Source organism: Zonotrichia leucophrys, chromosome 3, assembly GCF_028769735.1.
Source record: "Zonotrichia leucophrys gambelii isolate GWCS_2022_RI chromosome 3, RI_Zleu_2.0, whole genome shotgun sequence".
In the NCBI taxonomy this organism is placed as follows: Eukaryota; Metazoa; Chordata; class Aves; order Passeriformes; family Passerellidae; genus Zonotrichia; species Zonotrichia leucophrys.
In genome coordinates this window covers 17,794,216-17,819,710 of record NC_088172.1, presented here as the reverse complement: position 1 = coordinate 17,819,710, position 25,495 = coordinate 17,794,216, and the positions used below count along the sequence as shown (strand labels likewise).

General features: G+C 39.5%; 1 protein-coding gene across 1 annotated transcript in view; it reads left to right on the top strand.

Annotated features, from left to right (window-relative positions):
- Positions 1 to 1,153: 1,153 nt before the first annotated feature.
- Positions 1,154 to 25,495, top strand: part of RNGTT (RNA guanylyltransferase and 5'-phosphatase) — a 170,675-nt gene continuing 146,333 nt past the window's right edge. The window contains exons 1-7 of the mRNA XM_064707516.1: positions 1,154 to 1,303; positions 5,234 to 5,343; positions 10,937 to 11,040; positions 11,173 to 11,261; positions 15,935 to 16,010; positions 19,152 to 19,401; positions 24,953 to 25,062. Coding sequence (XP_064563586.1) covers positions 1,240 to 1,303; positions 5,234 to 5,343; positions 10,937 to 11,040; positions 11,173 to 11,261; positions 15,935 to 16,010; positions 19,152 to 19,401; positions 24,953 to 25,062 — 803 coding nt within the window. The 5' untranslated portion in view covers positions 1,154 to 1,239. The remainder of the gene's footprint in view (positions 1,304 to 5,233; positions 5,344 to 10,936; positions 11,041 to 11,172; positions 11,262 to 15,934; positions 16,011 to 19,151; positions 19,402 to 24,952; positions 25,063 to 25,495) is intronic.

The following is a 25,495-nucleotide window of genomic DNA, read 5'->3' as shown; positions in this document are numbered from 1 at the left end:
CACCTTAAATATTCCCTTCACATCAACAAAGAGTTCAGGGCTAAAGTTCTTCAACTGAGTCCAGGTAATAGACCTCTCAAAACCTACCGAGAATTTCCACTGGCATTCTGTATGGAAACAAAGTTTTTGTTTTTCTCTGCATGCCATCTTTCTGGGTGTGTTTTTTAACAAAAGAAACAGAAGGCCCAGGACGGAGGTATCTCTACCACACTAGCAAGCCTGTTACATCCTGATTAGAACAAGCTGCACTACTAGAAGGATCCACCTACTTCCACATCCACTTCTGGCTATAAGGGAACATCTGGCAAAAAGTAAAAGCTGAGGAATTATGTCTGTCCAAGCCTCCAGCTGTTTTCAGCTCAGGCCGTTTCCCAAACCTGATGCAGCCAGCTACTGCAGTAGTCATGGATTACATTCTCTGTGAAGCACCCGCTCAGGCTTCCCCGGTCCTGTGTACACTCTGTATTTGCAGCAGCCTTTGCTGCCTGCTCCTGTGCCTGGACAAATGATGCCCACAGCTGAGGTCCTGTCACTTTCCTGTAGTGGCTCGAAGGTGCTCACTCAGAATCAACTGGGTTGTAAAAGTCCTCTGAGATCGAGTCCGTCCTATGACCAAACACCATGGCACCAAGTGCCACGTCCAGTCTTTCCTTAAACACCACCTCCATGGGCAGCCCATTCCTATACCTAAGCATCTTTGTGAAGAAATTCCTTCTCATGTCCAGCCTAAACCTCCCCTGGTGCAGCTTATGACTGTTTTCTTGTTCCACTGCTGGTTGCCTGAGAGAAGAGGCCGAACCCCAGCTGGCTGCAGCCTTCCCTCAGCCAGCTATAGGGAGCGATAAGGTCCCCCCTGAGCCTCATTTTCTGCATGCTAAAAACGCCCAGCTCCGTCAGGCGCTTCTTACAGAACTTGCGCTCCAGCTTTGTGCCCCTCTCTGCACAAAGAGGAGGAGCCTGTAGCAGTTGGTGACCACCTCCCCGCCGAGCCGACCCCGCTTCCCAGGCTGAGGAGCCCCGGGTTACGCTGCCCTCTTCCCGGCCGGGCACCACCCCCGTCCCGGAGCCCCGGAAGCGGAAGCGGCTCCCGGCGCTCCGTGTGCGGCGGCGGCCGAGGCGGAGCCGGGTCTGAATGGAGGCGCCGCGGGCGAGGGGCCGCTGAGCGCCCCGGGGCCGCCCGCACCCCGCGCCCCCTCCCCGCCTCCCTCCCTCCCCCCCCGGGGCCGCCCGGGCCCCGCCATGTCCTACAACAAGATCCCGCCGCGCTGGCTCCACTGCCCCAGGAGGGGACAGCCCGTGGCAGGTGAGCGCCCGGCCCAGTCCGGCCCTGCCCGGCCGTGGGGCGGCAGCGGCCCCGGCCCCCTCCCCTGCGGCGCTCCGCTGCCCGCCCGTCCCGCTTCTCATTGCCGGGGACCGCCGCGGTCTCTCGCACTCTGTCCGTCTGTCCTGGCCGGAGCTCTTTGTCCCGGGGCTCCAGCTGTGCAGTGTTCTACCCCGAGCTCCAGGCCGGTGTTTGTCCCGGACTGACTCCCGCTGGGTGGCTGTTCTCCTTAAAGCAGCGCTTTGCCTTCGCCGCCGGGCCGCCCTCCCTTCGGCCTGTGCCCCGTGTGACACGGAGTGGCGCCGGGCTCACCCCGAGGTGCGGGGGTACGGGCCCTCTCTTGCCCCCTGGAGCTGCAGTGCTGGGCTTTCGCTTTGCTCTGCTTCAGTTTCGGGCTGAAACTTTTCCTGTCTGTCACATCCGATGAGAGATGTGACAGCCAGGCATGCAGAAGGTGCTGTACTGCAGCAACTAAGTTGACGAGAGGCTTGGAGCATTTTTCTTAGGAGGAAAAGCTAAGAGAACTCAGCTTGTTCAGCCTCGAGAAGAGGTGACTGAGAGGGTATCTCATTAATGTGTATAAATATCTAAAGGAGGGGTGTCAGGAAGACGGAACCAGGCTCTTCTCAGTGATGCCGAGCAGTAGGACGAGAGGCAAGGGGCAGAAGCTGATGGTTACCTAACATGAGGAATAGCTTCTTTACTGTGCAGGTGACTGAGCTGGAACAGATTGCCCTGAGAGATTGTTGAGTCTCCCTTCCTGGAGATACTCAAGAGCCATCTGGATGCAGTCCTGTGCAGTGTGCTGTGACTCTTCTTGAGCAGGGAGATTGGACCAGATGACCCCCTGTGATCCCCTCCACCCTGACCAATGTTGTGATACCAGTTCTCTGTGCAGCCTCTTCCATGTTTTATTCTCTTTTCCTGAATGCTCTGAAGTCTTATCTGTGTCAGTTTGTCATTCGGCTGACTGACAGTGCCCCTCCAGTCCCCAATGTGCTCCTGAGTTTTTTAGCTGGAAAATGAGTTAAAGTGTAACACTCCAGTGTCACCCTTGTGTTTCAGGGTTGGTCAGTGGTTGCTGTCTGCTGGGATATTCTTGCCCATAACGCGCTATCTTGGTTGTTACTCAGTATCTAGTCTACTGGCATATAGTGGCAGTGAATTCAGTGTCATCTAGATGCACATTGTTGATTGTGTGTTAGCTGTCATACTGACTTCAGGTGAATGTTTCCTCTGCTGCCTGGTAGTAGATAAAGTAAACAAACATCTGTCTTTTCAGTTTTCTCAAGTTCTTCTTTTCTTTATAATGCAAGCAGTTCCAGCCTCCAGTTATTTTTTTTTCTCCAATATTTTCTAGTTTTCACTCCTTTCATATCCCTCTCTGTGGTGATGTAAAGTTATGTTTTCAAAACACAACACGTGCTACTCAGTGTGTTATTTAAACTGGCACTGTACCATGATTTACTTAATAGTTGCAACTCCTGTGTTTTCTGTCCCACATTTCCACATCATCTTACATTTTTGGGTGGCAGCTGCTTGTGGAATGGAAGACACTGATGACTATATTTAGAACCTGGTGAGACATCTCAGTTGGTTTAATCCTCAGTAATCATCAATATGCATTATTTGGCATTTGTCAGTATTTAACATCAGTTGTTAATTTTGTGGGTTACTGGTTTCTGTCAATTTCCTTATACTTCTCTGGACTTGGCTCTGTTAAATAACAGTATTGTTGGATTGCTCATGTCCATTATCTCTTTCTCCTGATTGTGGCCATAAGCATTACTTTGTGTCTAATGAGACAGATTTGATAGCCTAAGCCTTTGAGCACAACAAAAACAGACTAATGATTCTTTATTCTGTGTTTTTCTTCTCAGCAAGTTCTTGATCTCTGTTAGTTGTGGCTTTTGTTTGTCTGTCTTTTGAGCCATGGTTTCTCAGAAATAGCAACCTAGAGTAAGCAGGAATGAGGGTCATCAGTGTGTCATCTGCTGTGCCATCACTGCTTGTGTGTTTGTTTATTCAGGAACTGCAAGGTAATTCTTTTCTATTCCATGCAACCATGCACAGGAAGTTAATGCACAGTAAAAAAAACTGCAAGTGCTTGGCTCATTTCTTTGTGTGCTTTATCAGGATGTGTTCTTGTTCACCTGAGTTTTAGTTTTTTAGTGTGAACAAGTTACCAAAAGTAATGGTATGCCATCAGTCTTCTTCCCTTTTTTGCTGTTTTACATTCAAAGACATCTATCAGTTTTATGGGAGATGATTTTTAGGGTTTAATTGATGTTGGTAATATCTCCCAGACACATTCATTCTAGTTTCAGTGTTTAAATCAAATTCCTAAGCACCTGTATGCAACTTCATTTCCATCTGATAGTGTATTAGTAGTAGTGTTGCTAAGCAAATTTTGTATGGCTTCTTTGGACTCATATTCATCGAGTGTTTGATTGTGATGCTCTTGTCTCATGGTTGGGGCATCTAGAATTTCTAGATGACCTCAAGACAAGTACTAATGAGGCCTGAAACCCTGCTGTTGGTGAGATTGGGATCATTCAGGTTAACAGGGCTCTTTATCCTGGACATCGTGAATTCATCTATGTCTCCCATTATTTTCCTGTTCACATCTTTAAATATTGGTAGTTTTCTGTCACTTTCTGCACATTTTCACATTTGTTGCATTGCAGTAGGACTTCAGTCATTTTGATGAAAAGAGCTTTCTCTGTGTGCTCAGATCTGAAGTGATCAGGTTGCTTCAGCCTTACTGCCTTGGCAGCACCATCTCAGCAGGTATCTGCTTTTCATGAGCGCTGAAAACCCATAGTGCAGCTCCTATCCTTGAGTGCATGGGTTCAGAAAGCTTAGATTCTTCGTGTTCCATAATGAATGAGTAAATACGTCTGTATGGATGTGAGAAGTGGCAAAGGCAAAAAACTGTCAAGCACGATGTTGTTTTGCAAAAATTATGGTGATGATAGATTTTTGTGTTTAGATCATGTAAATCTGGAATTCTCATAATCAGTCTGTACAGAGGAGTATTGCAAGTTAAAGTGGAAGGGCTAATAGAGGCTAAATGGTAGTGTTGAAGGTGACAGGGAACACAAAGAAGCAGGAAAATTAGATAGAAATGAAGAAATGGAGAGGAGGTATCCAACCCAACAGCTTTTACCATGGTGGATGGAGGGTGTGTAACTTGGGATGAAAAGGCAAAGGGCAATAAAGTGAAATTTTTCTAGCAGTCATGTAAGTTGAAGTGACTACAATTTATTACCATTTAACATGAGTGTTGATTGTATGACAGAATAACTCTCCTTTTAGCTGTAGATTTTGGAACAGTCTCAGGGGAAAAGTGAGGCTGTTTCTCATGTTGCTCACTAACATCTAACCTGAGCTTTGTAATTTCCACATCTGTCTGTCTTCTGTGGCTTCTAATGCCTATTTCATGGAAGGTAGATGCTTATTTGAGACTACATAGAGTGTTGCTAAATTTTTTTTTGCAGGGATCCTTACTGTATATTTGCAGGTAATCAGAACTGATGTTTACATGATTGGATGACAAACTGTTATTTCTAAATGCTGTTTTAATGTTTTCAATTGTATTGAGTTTAAATTTTCTGTATTCTGTTGTGCTGTAGCTGTCCCAACTTAAATCACACAAAAAGTTAGCTAAAAATGTTTAATTGCTCTGTTTCAGATGAACTGACCTGTATTTCCTTTAAACATTTAAACTTACTGATGAAATCTGAGAACTCATAACTAAAAAATATTCCAGTTTACTGTTGACAGTACTATTTCTGCAATTATTTATTATTGAAGGTGAATGTCTAAAACTGCTCACCATGTTGGTTTGAAATGCTAGGTTGTAACTGTACATATACATAAAATACTGCAAAATTTTATTATCTTTCATAGGCAAGTTTTTACCTTTGAAGACAATGTTAGGACCAAGATATGATGAACAGGTTGCTGAAGAAAATCGTTTTCACCCAAGTATGTTATCCAACTACTTAAAGAGTCTGAAGGTAAGGTTAAATTTTCTAATAGTTGAAACATTGCTCTCATTATTAATATTTACTGAAGTGTTGCTTTTCAGATCTAAGGAAAAAGTTGTCGATGGCTTTGTTTGGAACAGCTGTACAAAAATTTTTGTTTGTTTGTTTGCATTTCCATGTCTCCTCTGCAATTAATAGATTTCTGAAAGTGGTTTCTTACAGGTCAGAATTCTTGAGCAGGTCCCTCGGCTGTTCCTTCATGAGCCTTGTTGCTCTTCTCTGTTCACCCTCCAGCCCCTCAATGTCCTTTCTGAAGTGAGGGGCCCAGAACTGAGCACAGCACTCGAGGTGTGGCCTCACCAGTGCTGAGTGCAGGGGGACGATCCCTGCCCTGCTCCTGCTGGCCACACCATTGCTGACACAGGCCAGGTGCCATTGGCCTTCATGGCCACCTGGGCAGCAGAGTGTGGGCTGGTACTGAGCCTCTCAAGGCACTCCTTCCCCTGCCTGTGGCACTGCCCGGGGCTGCTGTGACAGGACTCTGCAGTTCCCTTATTGAACGTTGTAGCATCCACCACTACAGGCTTGTGGTTCTGGCTCCCTTCTTCATCCTCTGTTTTGCCCATTTCTGTCTGTGTTCTCCAGTTTGCATGTTCTGTACTGTAGCACAACTGTGACAATAGAGGTGGGAACAGGACCTTTCCAGCCTTTCATGTAGGTCTCTGTAGTGTTGTGGCCAGTCCGGTGCATTTCCCCATATGGGAAATGGGATTTTGAGCCTGCTAGGCAAAGAAAGATCTACCACCTAATTAATTAATTGGGTTATTAAACTTTCTATTGAAGTTTAGTGCCATTTGTTTTGATTGTGTCTATGAGATGAATCATGCAAGTGCTGTTTTTTCTGTAGATCTTTTCATTATTTTTTGCTGTTGATCGAGGTTAAATTAATTCTGAATTTGTTTAACAGTATCAGACCTGAAATATCAGAAGAATTAGGTGACTAAAAGATGGGAATCCTCATTTTTTTAATCTTATTTAGGCATAGGTATGAAGTAGATGGTGAACTACTCAGTGTAGCAGTGGTAGGAGTAGCTGTGCAGTAATGTGATAAGAAAGTACGATCAGTGAAGCGTATGTGCCTGTTCTCAGTGCTTGAATTGGAAGGATTTTTCTTGTTAGAGTTCTTGCATCTGTGCTTTTATGATCCACTCTAATCACAGAGGATCAAACAGAACTCTCTGTGAATAAAATGGTAAGAAACCTGAGGTTCAAAGTATTTCCTAAAGGATTAAAACCAAACGAGGTTAAATGTTGATACCAAAAAATGGATATAGTTTATTTAACAGTAAAAGAAACAAAGAGAAAGAAATAGAAAAAAGAGGTGGGTGGGGCACAGAAAGAGTGACAGGGACAGATTAAATAGAAACCATGGGTCCCAATGACATCTTGCTGCTCCCCTCCATCTGGTTGTCTTTGTAGGGAGGGTCTTTCACCACAAAGTATAGAATCCAGTGGATTAATATATGCTTGGGTCAGGTGGGAATGCCCAGGTGCCTCCCCTGAGCAGGGGAAGGTTGTCACTGTCCCTTGCAAGGCTCTGTGTCAGTTGCATCATTTTGCATTACATGCAGTGCTCTGGTGCAGGGTCTGGGGTTATTCAGGGGGCTTTGGTGGACCATGACACCCCCTCTGCTGTCCCTCACGTGAATGTCCTGTAGATGTGGTGTTCCTGGGGTGGGGTCCCCACAGCTGCTCTGTGCAGGGTGTTCACTGCTTCTGCTCAAGGAGGCTAAACACCCAAACCCTCTCCTCCTCCTGGGCTGGGGGAGAGTCTGTGCAGACCTGGCAGCAGATAAGCCTGGGGCTGTGGCTCCACCCCAAAGCTGCTGGGCTGAATTCTCCTGTGGAAGTATTCTTCTCCCCCAGCCCAGACCTGGAATAATGTCACTTTTACTTCATCTCAGATCAGCTTACAGGCCAGGGCCTCAGCCAGGGGGCTCTTTCAGGGTGGGCTTTGGTGATGCAGCACTTATTGGTGTAGCTTCATGATACAGTTTTAATGGGCAAAAATCCTTAATAAAAACATTCAAACCATAAACTTTAAATTTCAGTCTCTGACATGTGCATCTAAATTCTACTTGAGTTCCTCTTTTACGTATTATGTTATTTTTGACTCTGGATTTGATAGGTATACCTGGAATTTTTCCCAAACCAATCTTATTAATGTTTTAAAGTAATTTAAAATTCTGTGTATATTTTGAAGTTACAGAGAATTTCATAACCTTACTCAGAATTTCTAAATGCTTGCCTCTTTAGTGATTTGCCACCAAAAAAAAAAAATCATGGTGAGACTCTAGCCGTTCCAGTAGTCACATCTGTCAGTTCTGTTGTAATGCTACAAATTCATGTCTTGAGTGACATCAGATTATTAGAATTTGATAGTAAAATTAGTAGCATGAGGATCCCCACTTATATTTTGGTAATTTTGATTAACAAGCTGAACATAGAATTTCTCTCAAACTCTCTGTTCTCGTCAAATCTCTTACACTGTATTGGACCCTGGCATTGTTGGTGGGTGTTTGCTATTTGAAAATATATATTTCTTTTTTATTTGCCAAGTTATGTAGTGGTTACTTACCATTTGTAGATTAGCAATTTACCAACAAGCCAGCAATGAAATAAATGTGAAATTGAGGAGTTCTGTAAGAGTGAGGTTTCCCACCTGAGGTGAAAGCAGCTCACTCTGCATGATTCTTGTTATTTTATTGTAGTGTATTTTTTACTGCTAATATTTTGCAGAATAATTATTTCTGAAAACTGGTTATTACTTAAGTCCATATAATTTAGCTCCCAAATAAAAGACTTCAGCAGAAACATTTACATCTGGATTTCTGTAACAGAGAGATGTTGATGTTACCACAGATCTTTGAAGGTGCTGGTTTAGCATTTAAAACAACATCTGTCTGGGTGGAACTGTCTGTAACAAACTTCCTGTGGGATTCCTTTTCTCAGGGAGCTGAGTTGTTGAAAATCTGAATGTTAGAAACTGATTTGATTAGCCATGCCAGCCCCATTTTTCTTGTGATTGCCAGTAGTGGCATAGTATCTTAATGTTCTCTTAAACGAATTGCAGGAGCAATTGGTGAGAGCGTGAATAATTTTTTTTTTAATTTCTTGAGTAGGTAGGTTAGTATACAGCTTATGCTTTATACAGGTAGATTTATTTCTGTCAAAAAGAGCTAAGACATTAGTTAACTCAAAAGAATATTTGAGTAATTAGTATGCTCAATTACAGAATTGCAGAATTCTTATTAGTAAAACTGCTTACCAATTTTCAGCCATATTATTGTTTTCATAGATACATTCAATCACTGATCTAAACTATTTTTCTCAAATAAGAAATTAAAGAGAAAATTGCTGAGACTGGAGTGAATTCAGTGTATTGTAGTATGCTCTCTCCTTGGGGAGGGTGTTTTCAATCTCCAGTGTCCAAGGAGAAGCTTCTAGGGTCATACAGGGGAACCTGGTTTTATTGCACAGCAGCAGAAGAGAGCATGCATAAGGCAATAATAGCTGAGGATATCTGGAAATGAGGAAGTGAGGGGAAGGCTTTTATTTTGTTCCAGTGGTACTGGTGGTTTTTTTGGCATGGATTTTTTGAAAATCATAGTTGTATACTTTGATACATTGTATAACCCCCCTTTCTTTAAAAATTCTTTTATCATTTTCTTGTGCTTTGCACTCTCTAAATTATAATGTATTATGTGCAGTCAATCCCATGGATTGAAAATACAAATGATTGGGCTTTCTGTAAAGCAGGGAAACTGCTTTCAGGTCTTATATGCTCTATATGCCAGAAATGCTTTTATAGCTTTGGATAAATTACACTTGATGCCTATTTGCTGTACTGCCCCATGAAGTGTGTGAGGAACAGTGTCACTTGGCATGAGCTTCACTTGCATGTGATTGAAATTATATGCAAAAATGGCAAAAGAGTAGTGAGTGAGAAGTCCTACAGGCCTGAATTAAGTAGTCTTGGAGACATTTGCAAAATGCTGTAGGGAATGGAGAGGGAGGAAAGTAATCATTGAATTAATTGCCTTTGTATAATTTCTACAGAGTTAATCACTGTCTAGGATGCTGTCAGTCTCCGTGCTTAGCAACTCAATTGACACTTTATATTTTCAGGTGGTGTAACATTGCTTTCAGATGGACCTCCTTGTGAGGTGGTTTATATTTCTGCAAAACACAGTAATAAGAGTAAATAAAGTATTCTGAATGCAATATGCAAAGTTGCAATGAGAAATTCAGAACTGATCTGGATATTACTTTAGAAATTTTAATACTGTTGACATAAATATCATGATGCTTTTTAATATTTATTAAATAAAAGTAATATGAAAGTATATAAGTATTATAAACATATATAATCAGAAGTTTGAATATCTTGGAGAGCTATCTATAGATTATTGGAAATTTTCCTTTAGGGGTCTACTGAACAACATATTCATGTGAAATGGCTGTTTCTTGAACTGTATTTTAGTTATAATTGGATTTTACATTTTCTGAATTGTGTGGAAATGATTTTTTAATTTTGTAATTCTTGCAATTGCACTGCTAAGTTATTGCCAGTCTGTTGGTCCTACCTGAAAGCATGACACTGAGTTTTTTGTCCAAAAGCAATTGCTTGCACTTACAAGACAGGAAGCCAGAAATACTTTCTTTGCTCAGGTGTGTTAGTGAGCTGTTTTTGCACATTGGAACAAGGATCAGTAGGATATACTTTGATATGCTGTGTGTTTTGCGCCACCCAGTGGAATTCCTCCTTTCCATCCTTCTTAAAAACATAGTAACTTCCACAAGGCTCCTTAAAAGATCCATTTTCCAGCTGCAAAAACAAACACTAAAAAAATAAATTGATGCACTAAGGTAACACATTAGGGTAGAGTGGGCAAGGCACCCTGGATTCAGGAAGTCCCTAACGTCTGAGTGGTTGACACTGCCACCTTAGCTGCTGACAGCATGTTTGAATACCTGAAGTTGTTCTGCATTTTAGCTTTAAATAAGATGTTTTTAAGAATTTAATTAATTTGATTAATTTTTAGACTCGATAATGTATTCATTCTTTTGCATTGTTTTGCACTCTAATAGGTAAATTAAAATGAGTCATTTTTTCTGGGAGCGTACTTATGTGTAAGTCTCAGTAGTTAATGTTTCTTACAGCATGTTCTCTGTGCCAGTGTTTATTATTGCTCTGCTTTGCATAAGAGCACTTGATTCCATCATGTTTGTCTTTTTAGCATGGTAAAGTAATTCTTTACCAGATTTTCCTGCTGTTAGCAGAATTTTCTTATTTAGAATCATTGGTTGGAGCAAACTGAAGTTTTTGAATTGATGACTAGTGCTAATTTAGACACCAGCTTTCACAAAGAAATGCAGATGTCTGTAATGGTGGTAAAATACAGATTTTACAAAAAAATGCAATATTTAATGCTTTTTAAACTTACAGTTGTAGCCTGTGGTTGCTTTTAATTTTTATGGTTTTAGATATTTAGTATTTATGCACAGCTATTTGAACCACATATAAAATTTATTTTTGTTTTTTTTATGTTTTTTTTTTTAGGTTAAAATGGGTTTGCTGGTAGACTTAACCAACACCACTAGATTCTATGACAGAAATGATATAGAGAAAGAGGGAATTAAATATATAAAGCTCCAATGTAAAGGGTAAGTTGTGTGCTCTTTTAAATTATTTCTGTGGCTTTTAATTTGAAAGATCACAGTGAAGAAATTAATTTTTTTTCTCTTTTTGCCTTTCTCCCAGGTGTCTCCTAATCCATGTGTTCTTGTGTTTTTCAGGCATGGTGAGTGCCCTACACCTGAGAATACAGAAACATTTATCCGTGTATGTGAACACTTCAGTGATAAGAATCCTTCAGAGCTTATAGGTACATCTTATATTCATCTTATGCCCATCATTAGTTTTTATTCTTAGTTTGTATCATATTGGCTTGTAACTGCAGTCTCTTATTCTTAGAAGTCTGAGCAAAGGAATTTCCTCAGTACAGTGTTTAAACATATACAAATTTGATTGCTTTTACTGCAAAATGAATATGTTTCTTTTTTTTTTTTTTTTACAGAAAGTAGTATGTTTCTGCATCCATCAGTTTGATAACAGCTGTTGGCTTAATGCAGAAAATTACACAGGCCCAAGAGCTGTCTAGAAATACATGATACTTGCACTGTGGTTTTGTAACTTCTGCTGATACATCTGCGAGTTATATATTTGGTGGTGTGGTTTACTTGAAGTCATATTTGCCAACTGGATTATCAGAGATTCTTTAGCAAGTCTCACAAAATTGGTAGTAGATACTATGCTAAGTTTTTCTTCTGTGGTATACAGTCTTGCGGTGAATATTTGAATGTTCTGAGCATACTTTTATTCAGAGAGAAGTAAGTTCTGAGTTTATTTTACATCCCCTCTAGTTTTAGTTAAAACTGTTTTACTCTGATTTTTGTCAATCATATTAATGTTCATCCCTATCTGCAAACTATCAGAGACAAGAAGTTACTTTGCAGGTGAGTTTCCAGAGTCAGAATGGGTGTCATCCTCAATCTTCTTGGATGGTAATTTTGCAGCCTTCTTGAATCTGAGTGTCTGTGCAACTTATGAGTACATGGAACAGTTGTTTGTGCAGGTATCATTGCTAAGAGCTTGGTAAACTAAGCTGGTATGTTCATGCAGTTTAGGATTCATCCAGATACATGGAAGAATAGCTGAAGTTATTGGAAGGGACCTGTGGAAATCAGCGACTCAGTTGCTCTTCTTTAGAACAGGGCCAGCTAAAGCAAATTCCTCAAGACCATGCCCATTTGGCTTTTGACCAGCCTCTAAGCTTGGAAACTCCAACTTTTTCTGCAGCTTCTTCCAGTGTTTGTTCTTACAATACACAGGTGTTTTTTTCTCATGTTGAAACAGAATTTATTGTATTTCAATTTGTGGCCATTGCTTCTTGTTCTGTTGCAGGATGTGATACCACTGAGAATTTTCTTTCTTTGAGTGCTTGAGAGATTTAATTCTGTCGCACATTTTTACACCTAGTTTTCTTTTAGATGCTTGCTTGCTTCTTTGTTGTGCACAGAATGCAGTTTAATTAGAGACACTTGTGGCACAACTCCAGCCAGCAGCCAAGCCCCACACAGCTGGTCCCTTACTTTTCCACTGGTGGCACTGGGGAGAGAAGTGGAAGGGTAAAGGTAGGAACCTCACGAGTTGAGATAAAGACAGTTCCATAGGGAAAGCAAAAGCCATGCACAAGCAAAGCAAGGAATGAATTCACTGCTTCCCAACCCCAGGAGAGCAGGGCCCCATCACACCTAGCAGTGACTTGGGAAGAAAAATGGCATCACTTTGAATGTCCCCCCATTCCTGTTCTTCCTCTCTCTCTATGCACTGAATGTTCTATGTTCTGCAGAATCCCTTTGGCCAGTTTGGGTCAGCTGTTGCAGCTGTGTCTCCTCCCAGCTTCCCAGGCACCCCTAACTTCCTCACCAGCATGCCAGCATGAAAATTAGAAAAGGCTTTGCTGCCCAGCATTAACAAAAATATCTCTATATCATCAACCAGCACAAATCCAAAACACAGCCCCACACCAGCCGCTGTGAAGAAAATTAAGAATCTGTTTCAGTTGAAACCAGGACAGAGATCTGTGTGTTCTTCTCTGAACAGTAACACAGCTGCATGGTTTAAAAGATGAGGAACTGCTAAATGGGAGTGAGCAGAACCAGTTCACCAACAGCATTTCAAAACTTATGCCAGACATTGTTGGTGACTGATCCCATTTGCTTTTCTTTTAGCAATTCCTCATTTTCAGTCTCCTTTTGCAGTTCTTTCACTTGGTCCTTCGATAATATTTTAGAACTTGAAATAGTGGTTATGGTCAGCAATTTAAAAAGTGCATGGATAGCATGGTGATATCCTATAAGTAGCAGACCCATTTAGTTGCTGTTTCGACTTATAAAATGTCATTTTTAGTGTTGAGTCAGTAACTTTTTGGCTTTGATGAATTGTGGAAGGTTTTCCTTTATTTAGACACTTCACCTCTTTAGGGGAAAAAAGTCAATTAGAAAGAGGCAAGGAGAAAGTAGTACGTTGAATCAACTTTTGAAGAACATGTTTAGGTTTTTGTAGCGAAAGAGAAATGCTGGAATTTTCTATTTTGCCTTTTGTGAATTACTGAAATTTGTCATTTTGGGCACTTGTTTCTTCTGACAGGGCATCAGAGGGAGTGGTGTGGAGGGTGTTTATCAGAAGTGAAAGAGGTCTAGAGCAGTGATAGTACTGTACCCTGTGTGATCTTTCTCTTCTAAGCCGTATGGTCTCATGCTGAGATGCTTCTTATCCTTGTCATGTGTATAAAATTATTGAGTTAACCTTTTTGGCAGCAGTAGCAGCTGAAGGACTAGTGGTAGCAATTGTGTTCAATTTTGTTCTCAGTGTCATGATTAGTTGTGAAAAGAGACTGAAATGTGAATGTTAAGTGATCAAAATTTTCAATTCATCTAGAGCAATATAGGAAGGAAACTATTTTTGCAGCATGAAGGACAGCATTAGGCCTGCCAACCTTCAGGAGGTGACATACAAAAATTTTGCTTCAGCAGAAAACAAAGGAGAAATGATTGTTAGGAATAAATTATATAAGTAAGCTAAAATTCATTTAATATGATGCAAGTTACACAGTTTTTAGTATTTTTAAATGGTTAGAAATGATGAATCCAAAAAATTCATGATAATTTTTACCTTGCTTTATCAAGAAGGAAACTTTGGTGGGGCAGGCACAAAACCCAGTCCTATTACAGTTAATACATACTTTTTTTTACCCACTTAAAGTTGTTTTTTTTTGTTTTGTTTCTATCAATCTACTTTTTGTAGGTACTTTGGTTCTCCAGTTGAAAAAGTTCTACTCCTCAGTGTAGAGGAGTGCATAAAACAGATAGATACTCACATTTTGTTTGAATTCGCATCAAGTGAATTGTTGCCAATTTTGCTTTACTAGCTGTGGTAGAGAAATGAGCAAATTAATTAAAGCTTAAATGACTTGCTGCATGGTGCTGTGTTCCAGGTCTTGCACTTTGGGTCACAACCACCTTGGCTAATGCTGCAGGCTTGGGGAAGAGCAGCTGGAAAGCTGCCTCCAGAGAAGGGCTTGGGTGTGCTGAGTTTACTGACCATGAGGCATCAGCGTGCCCAGGTGGCCAAGGAGGCCAATGTCCAGTAGGATTAGGAAGTGACTGTCCCCTGGTGCTCAGGCATTGACGTTCTGGGGTGTGTCCAGAGAAGCTCAACGGAGCTGGTGAAGGGTCTGGAGCACAAGTCTTATTAGGAGTGGCTCAGGGATCTGGGATTGTTTAGCCTGGTGAATAGGAGACTCAGGGGTGACCGTATCACTCTCTACAGCTGCCTGAAAGGAGGTTGTAGCCAGGTGGGGATCGGTGTCTTTCCCCAGGCAACCAGTGACAGGACAAGAGGAAATGATCTTAGGTTACACAGGGAGGTTCAGGACATTAGGAGAAATTTCTTCACCAAAAGGTGAAGTTTTCAAGCACAAGAACAAACTGCACAGGGAAGTGGTTGGATCCCCATCCCTGGAGGTATTTAAAGCTGTGTAGATGTGGCACTTAGGGTCATGGCTCAGTGGTGGACTCGTCAGTGCTGGGTTAATGGTTGGATTCAATGTACTTAAGAGCCTTTTCCAACCTAAACAATTCTATGATTCTATGGTATCAACTGAAAAATGTTAAGAATAATTGCTCTTGATGTTAGTGGAAACTTTAATGATATTTATAATTTTAAATTAAGTGGGAGGAAGAGGCAGCATCTTGTCTGAATCCTTCATGACATTTTTAATAGCACAAGTTTTCAGGCTGGTCTGCTTATCACTAGATGGTGCTGTTGCCTTGAGAGAAAAAAAGTGCAATGCATTTGACAGTGTATCCCTCCTTTCACTAAGGGATGAGTTCAGTAGAACAGAGGCTGAAGACTTAATTGTTTTTTTCAAATTGAAAAGATAAGCAATTCAAGATGATTATACTGTTGTATAGTTTTCTTTTTGTACGTTCTTTTTTTTTTCAAAATTATTAAGTCTGGTCTTAGTATGTTTATGTTGAATTTGAGATAGAATTATGGTCTATTGGCACCCCTTTCAGTTTTGAGGTAAGGTAATATGAATATGATTCTTTGCCTGATGGTATGAAATGAATGTCATGCTTGTTGAGTCCAGTAAAAGCTCAATTAATGAATTTGATTATATTGCCTTCTGACAAGCATTTGAGCAGATCTGTGAGTCTTATCTGTATTAGCCATATTTCAATCAAATTAAGTTAGTGCTATTGATTGTGATGAAGTGCCCTATACCCTTGCTGCTGCTAATTTGCAGAAAGAATGTAATAAATTGCCTTTCAGGCTTATGTACCTTATGTGTTTTTACTGCTGTGATGGGAAGGGAGATAACCTTTTAATGTTACAGATGAAGGTGGAAGGATCTAAACTCACACTTTTGATAGTAACTATGTTCGTTAAAAGTACTTGTAAGTGATGATGCCCTTTTCTTGTCTTTTCTAGGTGTCCATTGTACACATGGTTTCAATAGAACTGGATTTTTGATCTGTGCCTTTTTGGTCGAGAAGATGGACTGGAGGTAACTTTGTGTGTTAGTTCCTGGGGTTTTGTGGAATGTGGCCAAAGGGTTCTTAAGTATGTTTCACTCATTGTCCTGTCAGCTGTGCTAATGTATTCACTATTTCTTGTTTTATAGCTGCCTAAGAATCTTGAGTAAACAGCCCATATTAACATTTTTTGTATCGTCCCTTGATAGCTTAGCCTGTAGTCAAGAATTCCAGGTCTGGTAGGTCAAAAGTCAACTGTACCTGCTGTGTGTGGGCCTTGAGCAGTGTATGTATCATATTGTGTCTCTTTCCCATGACATGTCCCACATTTTAAATAAGAATGTAGAGTTCAGAGATTCCTGAAGGATTGTTTCTCATACATTTTCATCTTTTTTGTGTAGGTGTAGGCTTTTGGGCTTTTTTGAGATCTGAAGAGATTAACTAGAGCAACAGCAGAGTAGCACACATACTTCTGAAAGGTTGGGGGCAAACAAAGTCCTTGTTTCCAGCTTGTTTTTTGACTAAAGTCTACAGCATGCTTCTATACAGGCTCATCCATTTTTTCCATCTTTTAAAAATGGTGATTCCTTCATACAGAGTAAATATCTTTTTTACATAACATTAGTTTTAAAAGAAACCCCAAACCTAAACAATGTCTGTACCATCCTGTTGGACATAACTTCTGCATAGTTTTTGTTTTTATAGTATTTACAAAACACTATTTCCTTCTTGACAGAGTCCTGTGAAAGTCATGTTTCTTGACAAGCCTGTTAAGCATTCCGATATTTCTTATGTGTGGTCCTTAAAGTGAAGAAAATTCTACTCCTCCTGCAGGATTTTCTTGTGACTGGATGTGCAGTTATTATGCTTAGCATACATGTGCAAGCTGTTTGCAAAGAGCTAGCTCATTGCTGTCTGTTAGTAAACCTGGACTAAGGATATTGGAGTAATGGAGATGGAAAACCTTTAGTAATGGGTGGTTGAGTCTTCGCAGGATCCCAGCTGTGTATAGGAAGTAGACACAGACACAAATGGCTTTATAGTATGATTCTTGTTGTTTCTATGAGTTAGAAAAATTGTATGCTTTTAATCAAACAATTTTAAAGTGGCATGCAATAGTTAGGCTTAGAATTGATCCTTTGTTCTGAAGAGGGAAGGCACTTGAATCTCTTTGGATCTCCTACTTTTATGCTGCCTATCTGTTTTCAAACCATGGTAGGGAAAGCCTTAAAGCTCAACAGCCCTGACTTATTTTTTTTTGCTTTGGGTAGTTAACTGTGTCAAGTTTGTAAATCTCTGTCAGATTATTTTAATAGAACATCCAGATGTTCCCTGGTAGGAAAAAATGTCCACAGCAAAGGAAACAATTTTGGCAAGCTGCTGGTTAATGCTGACCATTGTATTGAGATAAATCTAATTTGCTGCATCATTCTTTAAAACAAGGCACTGTTTCTTGCTAATGAGGAAATAAGATCTTCCTGATGGAAAAATCCATCCGTGTTCATTCCTTAAGCGTATGATGTAGGAGTGTTGCTGCTGTATTGTGTACAGTGGGATATATTTTATAGTTAGTTTAGAGAAAGACCTGAAAGCTCTTCAGCTTTCTGACTGATAAGGTCAGAAACCTTACTTGATTCTCTTTTCAACAACTTATTTTTCCCAAAGACTGCTGTGTTTCTAGAACCTGGAAAATTGGATTTTTTTTAGCTAGGGTTCTGTATTTGAGATCTGTGCCATCTCTTTTGGCTTTCATTGCCATATATTCCAGAAGATTATAGAGTTCTTCTAATATCAGAAAAAAAATTGAGCATTTTTCAGACCCCATAACTTTCAGTTTGTTTTGTCCTTTCAGTGGCATTCATTACAGAAGATGTGAAACAATTTAAGAAAGATAGCAAAGTAAAAAATGTCTTGTGAGAAAGAAATTAGGAGTCTTAGAAAACAGAATGGGGAAGAAAGGTCCTTCTAAGTAACTGAGACTCTTAAACTGTCATTTTTGAAGTGATACTGTGTGATAGTGTCACTCTGGAGAATGTCATGTTTTCTCCTCTTACAAAGATCAGAGGAGTGAATCAACCTTACTGGTTCTTAGACACTATTTCTGTCTATACTGGAAAATTAACCTCTTAAAGTTCTCAGGCTCCATTCCATACTGAACAGATCAGACAAAAAGAAAAAAGGATTTTGAATTAAATATCTGAAAAAAAAAGGTACAGGGCATAGTATGTGCTTTGGTTCCAGTTTTAGGACACGTGCTTCTCAAGAAGCCTAACAGGGACATCTCTCTGTTTTTGTGGTTTCTCCTTTCCCCTATATAGTAAGATTTTAAAATGTTGATTCTTGGAGCCTTACTGCTGTTCATAGCCTTGATAAATGGAAGACAGAATTATATCCAATGTTTTTAGTTAAACATTTTCATAGAAACTATGAAAATGGTGACAATAAAACCCCTGTGTTGTGCTCACTCTTGTATGTTTTGGAGAGTTTTCTCCTTGGCTGGTAAAGATGCATGACTGTTAGTTTTGGTTTCTAATTTTTTTGTGGTCCAGCTTCTAATTTATTTGGGCAAGATTAAGTATTAGGTTCATAGTAAAAGACTACTGAACCACAGTCCTTTTATGAGAAACTTCTAGAAAGAGAAGTAATTTAAAAGATTAGGGTGATTTTTCTCAGTATGATGGCTAATGAGAGGAAAGACAATTCTTAGTGGAGAAAAATGTAACCATATTTGAATTTAAACATTTGCATTTTTCTTCATTAAGTTTGTTGATATGTTTCTTTAGTCTTCTTTTGTGTTTGTGCAGTCCTCAGGTATTTACCTGCATGTCACCCATTGCTTCTCTGTAGCAATAAAAAAAGTTTTATCTGTGATAAAACAGCGATCAGCAGACCACTAGGAGCTGCAATAAGGTCCCAAAGCAGCTGCAGTTACTTGAGAACATTTCCAGTGCCCACAAAGTTATGCAGAATCTTCTGCAAGAGCAACTGCTACCTGGCTGATCTAAGCACGGACTTTGAAATATAAGGAATGTTTTTGCAATTACCACTTCAGAATTTGTATTGATTCTCAGTCCCAATAATTCTTATGTTTGGTAAAGCATGACATGATTAAGACATGTAAATTAGGCATCCAGAGTGATTTTCTTTTTTTTTTTTTTTTTTTTTTTTGACAGTATTGAGGCTGCTGTGGCTACTTTTGCTCAGGCCAGACCCCCGGGTATTTATAAAGGCGACTATTTGAAGGAACTCTTTCGTCGTTATGGGGATGAAGATGATGCACCAGCACCACCAGAGCTTCCAGAGTGGTGTTTTGATGAAGATGAAGAGGAGGATGAGGATAATGGTAAAACTGGAGGCCCAGAATCAGAACCTGGATCATCAAGCTCTTCCTTTGGCAAGAGAAGAAAAGAACGCCTAAAACTGGTAATTTTCATTTGGAATTTAATATTTGAATTGCTAAACATAATTTCATAACCTAATACCCATCAGTTACCTCATCCTACATGCTATACATGTGTCTCTGCTCTTACAAATGGGGACTGGAAGCATTGTCTGTAACTGGAAAAAGTTGCAGATACATTGTAAACTTTCTGTATTTCCTATGTGAATCGGGAACTTTAATATTCAACACCTCAAATATTCCAGTTGTAAAAATGACTTAAAATTTTATAACAATTTTTTTGAGATAGTAAAGCGCTTTTTAGTTATTCAGTCTGTCTTTGGAGATGAAATGTTATTAGAGTTGGATGGAAACAGGTCTTGTTTTTTGTAGTCATGTGGATGAAATTCAGAATTTTTAAAATACAGTGCTCATTTTGGTAAATAGTTTTTCTTTGGAAAATTTGTGGGATTGAAAATTGGATTAGCAAAAAGCAATATGAGCTTAAAAAACCCAAGGCAACTTTGAGATCATAATGTGTTCAAAACTGTTTTAGCTTTGTAAGAAATACAGCTGATCACTTACTGTGATTTCTGACATACATCTGCATAATTCTGATGAAGCGAGTTATTGTAGTTGCCATGATATGGAACTAATATTCAAGTACACAGAATATATTTGTATCATCTGAAGACTAATGACTCAGTTCTCTTCAAATTCCTGACTCGCTTTTTTATTTGCAAATAAAGTAGGCTAGACTATTGCTGAGCTCAAGAATAGGGTTTTTTTTTTTCATAATACTGAATTATTTTACTTGTGTGCTGAGGTGTGTTTGTTTGGGAAGATTTGGAAATCCTCATATTGAAATAGGCTGCAAAAAAGCATTTTGTTGTTACTGCAGCTGGTCAACAAGGTTTGCAGGTGGAGTATGGAAAATGTTAACCTGACAGAAATACAAAATCCAGTCTAAAGAAGCAAGATGAACTTTGAAAACTTTCAAATTATCCCTCATCTGGAATAAAAAATTTCCCACACTGTAAAGACATAGTAAAAGTGTATTTATGGGATATCACCACTTCCTCCTTAAGCCTTGTAGTAAAACATTGATATCTAAATATTTTGGGAGGGGCTGGAACCTTAGAGTTTTTTTGATGTGTCTTCTGATGCATTAGGAGCTGAGGTGTTATGATGAATTACAACGACAGCCTCTTTTCATCAAGCATAAAACTCAAATGGTCTGTTTAACAGGAGTGATATTGGCTTCCCAGGCTTTTTCTTGTCTGCCACCCTAGTTTTGTTGAAAGCTGGAAGCTAAATTATACGAATAAGCATATTAATAACTAAAAGTTAATTATGAGTTAGATAATTTGTGAAAGAAAAAGTCATCTAGTTAATATGCATATTCGTATAATTCAGTTTTGCAGCTCTGAAGGAACATTCTTTGACATGAAGAGGAGGAACGGGCAGAATTCTTTACCAAGGTTCTTGGCTGGCAGATGGGACTGCTGCTTAACTCAGTAGAGATGGATATTTGTGATTCCTTGTAAATATGCGGTCTACAGGGGGAGTGAGTATCAGGTAAATACCTCTTGCTCAGATACTCTGATTTTACTGTCTAAAGGGCTACATTTTCAGTATTATGTTGGTTTCCTGCAGCAGATGTTTCCACCTTTATAATTCATATCTTTCCTAAAAGCCTAGGGGTAGGCAGTGTAAAACTGGAGGGAGCTGTAGTGATAGCAATGGTCTGAATTTTTCTCATTTTGACCCAAATCTTTGTGGAGACAGAAGAAAAGTTTAGTAGTAGAGGAGGAGACAGCTCCCAGGCATCTTGCTAGGGTAATGAATAGTCAGAAACAAGTGCTAGCTAGCACGTGAAATGAAGTTAATATGCTGTCCCTTTCAGAAACTCTGATGTGAGAAACATTACTGCAGCATTTTTCATTAAAACTTCATATTTTGATGTAAAAAAATCTTGACAGCCTTTCTTTCCTACACTACTACAGAATCATTAGAACATAAAGCCATTACAGTTTCCTTTGTCATCACCTGAAGGAAGTCGACAGGTACCAGGAAATGAGCTTGTTGGAGTCTGAGGTGCCACACAGGAAATCCAAACAAGTTTTGACATTGTCAGTGCATGCAGTATTGATTGTAGCATCAAAACAACATTATTAACTGACACTTAAAATCTCACTTCAGGAAAAAAATATTTCATTTTGCAAATCGGGCAAAAAGTTGTAATTCTGAGCCAGAACCTACAAACCTCTAATGGCTCAAACTTTTACTGTTTATTAGGAATGTTGTCTTTTCTAGTCCCAAGTAAGTTGCATTTTATGGGGTGTGAGATGCAGTGCTTCTGAAATGAGTGGTGACATCTTAAACAATCTGGAAGGGATGGTGGCTGTTAATGATTTAATTCATGATTTTGAGTGCAGGTGTCTTGTGGTCATCTGTGAGACAGAAGGAAGCAATTAAACTGATTTGATGTAATGAGGATAATATTTATTAGTTAAGTATCACAGTACAATTATTCTAAATATTAGTGACTTGGGGTTTTTCTGCCTGACCAACTCTCTTTTGCAAAGTTTAACCCTTGTACTTATTCTGCCAATTGTGGGCATCTTGAAGGATATGGGAAAAATACTATTTTTTGATTTGGCAGCACCATTTTATGTGCTTGAGTATGGATATCCTTTCCTTCTCCATGTTAAATGCTGATTAGCTCACTTTTTCCTTACAGTATATTTTTTTTGTACTACTGACCTTTCTTGTTATTCTTTGTATTCTGTCATGTTGACTCATGTTTTCCTGATGCTGTGGTGCCTGTAATTGAATGCAAGCCTCTAGTTGAGGCCATCCTAGTAAGGCTTAATAGGGAAAAATTAATTTCACATGTCTTAAGGCTAATACTTCTGTTTGTATATCTCAACATAATTGCCTTTCACAAGGCAGAACAATACTAATTCAGCTTTTGGTCTCTTGCTGCTTCCATGTATTTTTCTCTAATTATCTACCAGTGTGTGTTTGTATAATTTCTTATCCATTATTAAGTGTAGAACTTTGTTTATGCTGAATTGCTCAGTGTTATTTCCAGCCTATTTTTAAAATGAAGGATAACAGTGAATCTTAAACTACCATTCCAGTCTGTATCCCTGTTAATAAAGTCAGAGATGTCACAAAAATAAGAATGCTAATAGGAAGTTTAGTGGAAATAAATTGATGATCTTATGCCTAAACCAGACCCTGCAGATTCTTCTGTTTTGTTAGAGAAACACTAACTCCTCTGAACCTGGTTTTGAAACAGGTTACACTTCTGGTTTATGGAAGTTACATCTGCCCCATGTTTTCTGAGATCCTCGATGAGGACAAGATAAACAAACAAAAAATAAACCAAGGCAAATGCATGCAATGCCAATTCTGTGAAGCCTGTTTCATTATGAAAACTAAATGTTTAGTGGAACACCTTTGCTAGTGAGTGACAGTCAGTATGATTTTGTGTTCTTTTTTGCTTGTACATGCCAAGAGGCAGTTACTGTGATTTGATCCTGTGTTTCTAGGTATTAAATCTAAGCTGGTAAGTGTAACTCTCTGTCTCTCACTTCCTTAATTTTAGAAGGTATCTCTTCCTGACATGTTTGGAATGTTTCTTGCCTTCTGGGAGGCAGTCTCTGAGCATTTTGGCACACAGTCAAGTCTGAGTAGCTGAAGACAGCTCTCACTGGGGCCTGGTGATGATAGCCACTAGGGTCAGGAAGGTGTGTGTTTGGGGCTGCTCCCACTCCCCCACTCCTCCAGATGGTGTTTAGGATATGAACCAGCACAGGATGATCCACATTGCCACTTCTTCAGCTGAAGTGATGGCTGGAGAAATACATGGCAAGTGGGGCAAGGCTGATTAGTACAGCTGGTGTGAAGGTTGTGCACAGTGTAGATACCAGTGCATGTAGTCTTCGGTGCTGAGGAGTTGATGTGCTCCTGGTGATCGGAGTTCTCTGGAGTCTCTGCACTGTGGTCTCCAGTGTCCTTTTGCCAAAGGCATTGATAGCTGAACAGTAGGATAAAAACTGCATGGATCTGGCTCAGTTTTAGCACCTTATCCAAGGAATGTCCTCATGAAACCTGAAGTGCTAAGTTAGCCAAGCACGAATACCCAAGTGACTCACATTGTTTTCATAGTGCTGTGCCTTAGTGATTATACTTGCAGCAGATAATCTGCAAGAAACACTTTCAATACGAATTTTGTGTTTATTACATTTTCTTTTCTGGAAAATCTTTCCCGTTCCCTGCCTGTTAATTCAATCTTAGCAGTTGTACTGGCATTCCACTCTGCCATTATTCCCAGAAGCAAGGCAGAACCATCTTCCTTTGTTTCCTGGCGCTCTTTACCACTTATCAGAATGCAGACAATGTGCTGGCCAGGCACGAGGAGCTGTCTGCCTCTCTTGCCCACTCCCCTGCGTGCTGTTGCACCGGCTGGTGCCCATGTAAATTGTATGGGGTGAGTGACACACAAAGTCTGTGGAGCTCAAGGTAGTTAAGGTTATGAACCAGTATATTTCTTTAGGATGTTCTGTTCTCAGAATGTGATTTGGTGATGTGACTGAGCCAATCTTAATTAACTGCAGGCTGTGCTGAAAACTGTGGTCCTGCTTTTCCCTGCTTTCGCTTTTGCTTCCTTTGTGCTGTCACTAGTACTGAGTTATCCTATGGTGAGCTAGTTTAGGATACTGTTTTGGCAGAAAATTATTACCAATTTATGATGTTATTTTTGCCAAATTAGTTCCTAGACTTGCTCAAGTGTATAACAGATGAGTGCCACAGCATGTGGAAATGCAGAGGAGAAAAATACTACTCCTGGATTTGTTAAAGCTACTTTCAAGAGTTTTAGAGAACAGATATGAGATACTTGTATCTTCACATGCAGGGTTCAACAGGTCATGGTTTGATCTTCTTTGTGTGCATTGAATATTTATTTCAGATTCTGTTGAATTAAGTCTGGTTGGTTTGAGATCTCCATAGAAATCTTTGCAAGACTTGTTTTTATTCCTCTTGGCATCAAAGTTTTTGTAGAATGTACAAATTATTTTAGAGTTTTACTTCTAGATTGGTTTTCTTGATCCTACATAAGCTTTTCTGGAGCTTTCGGGATAGCAGCTCCACTTTAATAACCTGGTTTAGATTGAGAAAAAATTATAAAAATATATTTATACAAATATTTTGTTACAAATCTATTGTTTATGTTTTCTCTTTTGTTAAGTTTGTCCTTATCATGTCCAAGATCAATGCTCTTGAGAGTATTAGTGTAAGCATCTAAGTACTAGCTATCCCTTCCTTTTGCCTTATCCTTATTGCCTTTTTTAAGTTATATTTTTTCCTTATAAATAACTCATTTAGTTCCTGGGTTTATGGTATGGCTCACCTATGAGTTTCCTGGCAAAGCTGAGCTAATGTATCTTGGCATTTTGGGGTAAATCCTTAAGGAATGTTTAAGCTTGTATTGCTCTAGAGGGTTGTGAAAACAGTCTTAATCTTGTATTGACATATTCTGTTTTGATTTTATGAGGGCTTTAATACTAAATTATTTTTTTTTAGGGTGCAATTTTCTTGGAAGGAATAACAGTTAAATGTGTGACCCAGGTGACAACGCAACCAAAACTAGGAGGAATACAGCAAAAATGTCAGCAGTTCTGTGGATGGGAAGGGTATGAGAATATTTAGAACTTACTGATTTATACTTTCTTGAAATAAGTGTTGTATTTTGCAGAATGAAACTGGTCATTTTGAAAATGAGGAAAAAGGTGACCATGGATTTTTTATTTAAAAAAAGCCTCAAACACACTTGGCAGTGAAAGTCTTGCACTGTACAATGAAATGGAATGATCAATTTTTGGTGTTAAGAAACAAGATTCTAGAATTACTTTTCCATTGAGATAACAAAGTGTTGTTGTTCGAATTCCAGATGTGGCCTACTCCAGCTTTACAAATGCTTAGTTCTTTCTCAAGCAGTAGATTTATTTATACCATTGCTATTACACTTAAATATAGAGGTATAATACTCATTTTTACAGCCAACTTGGATTTTTGACCAATGGTAATGAAAATGTTGGTTTAATGTCTATGATTCTGGACATTTCC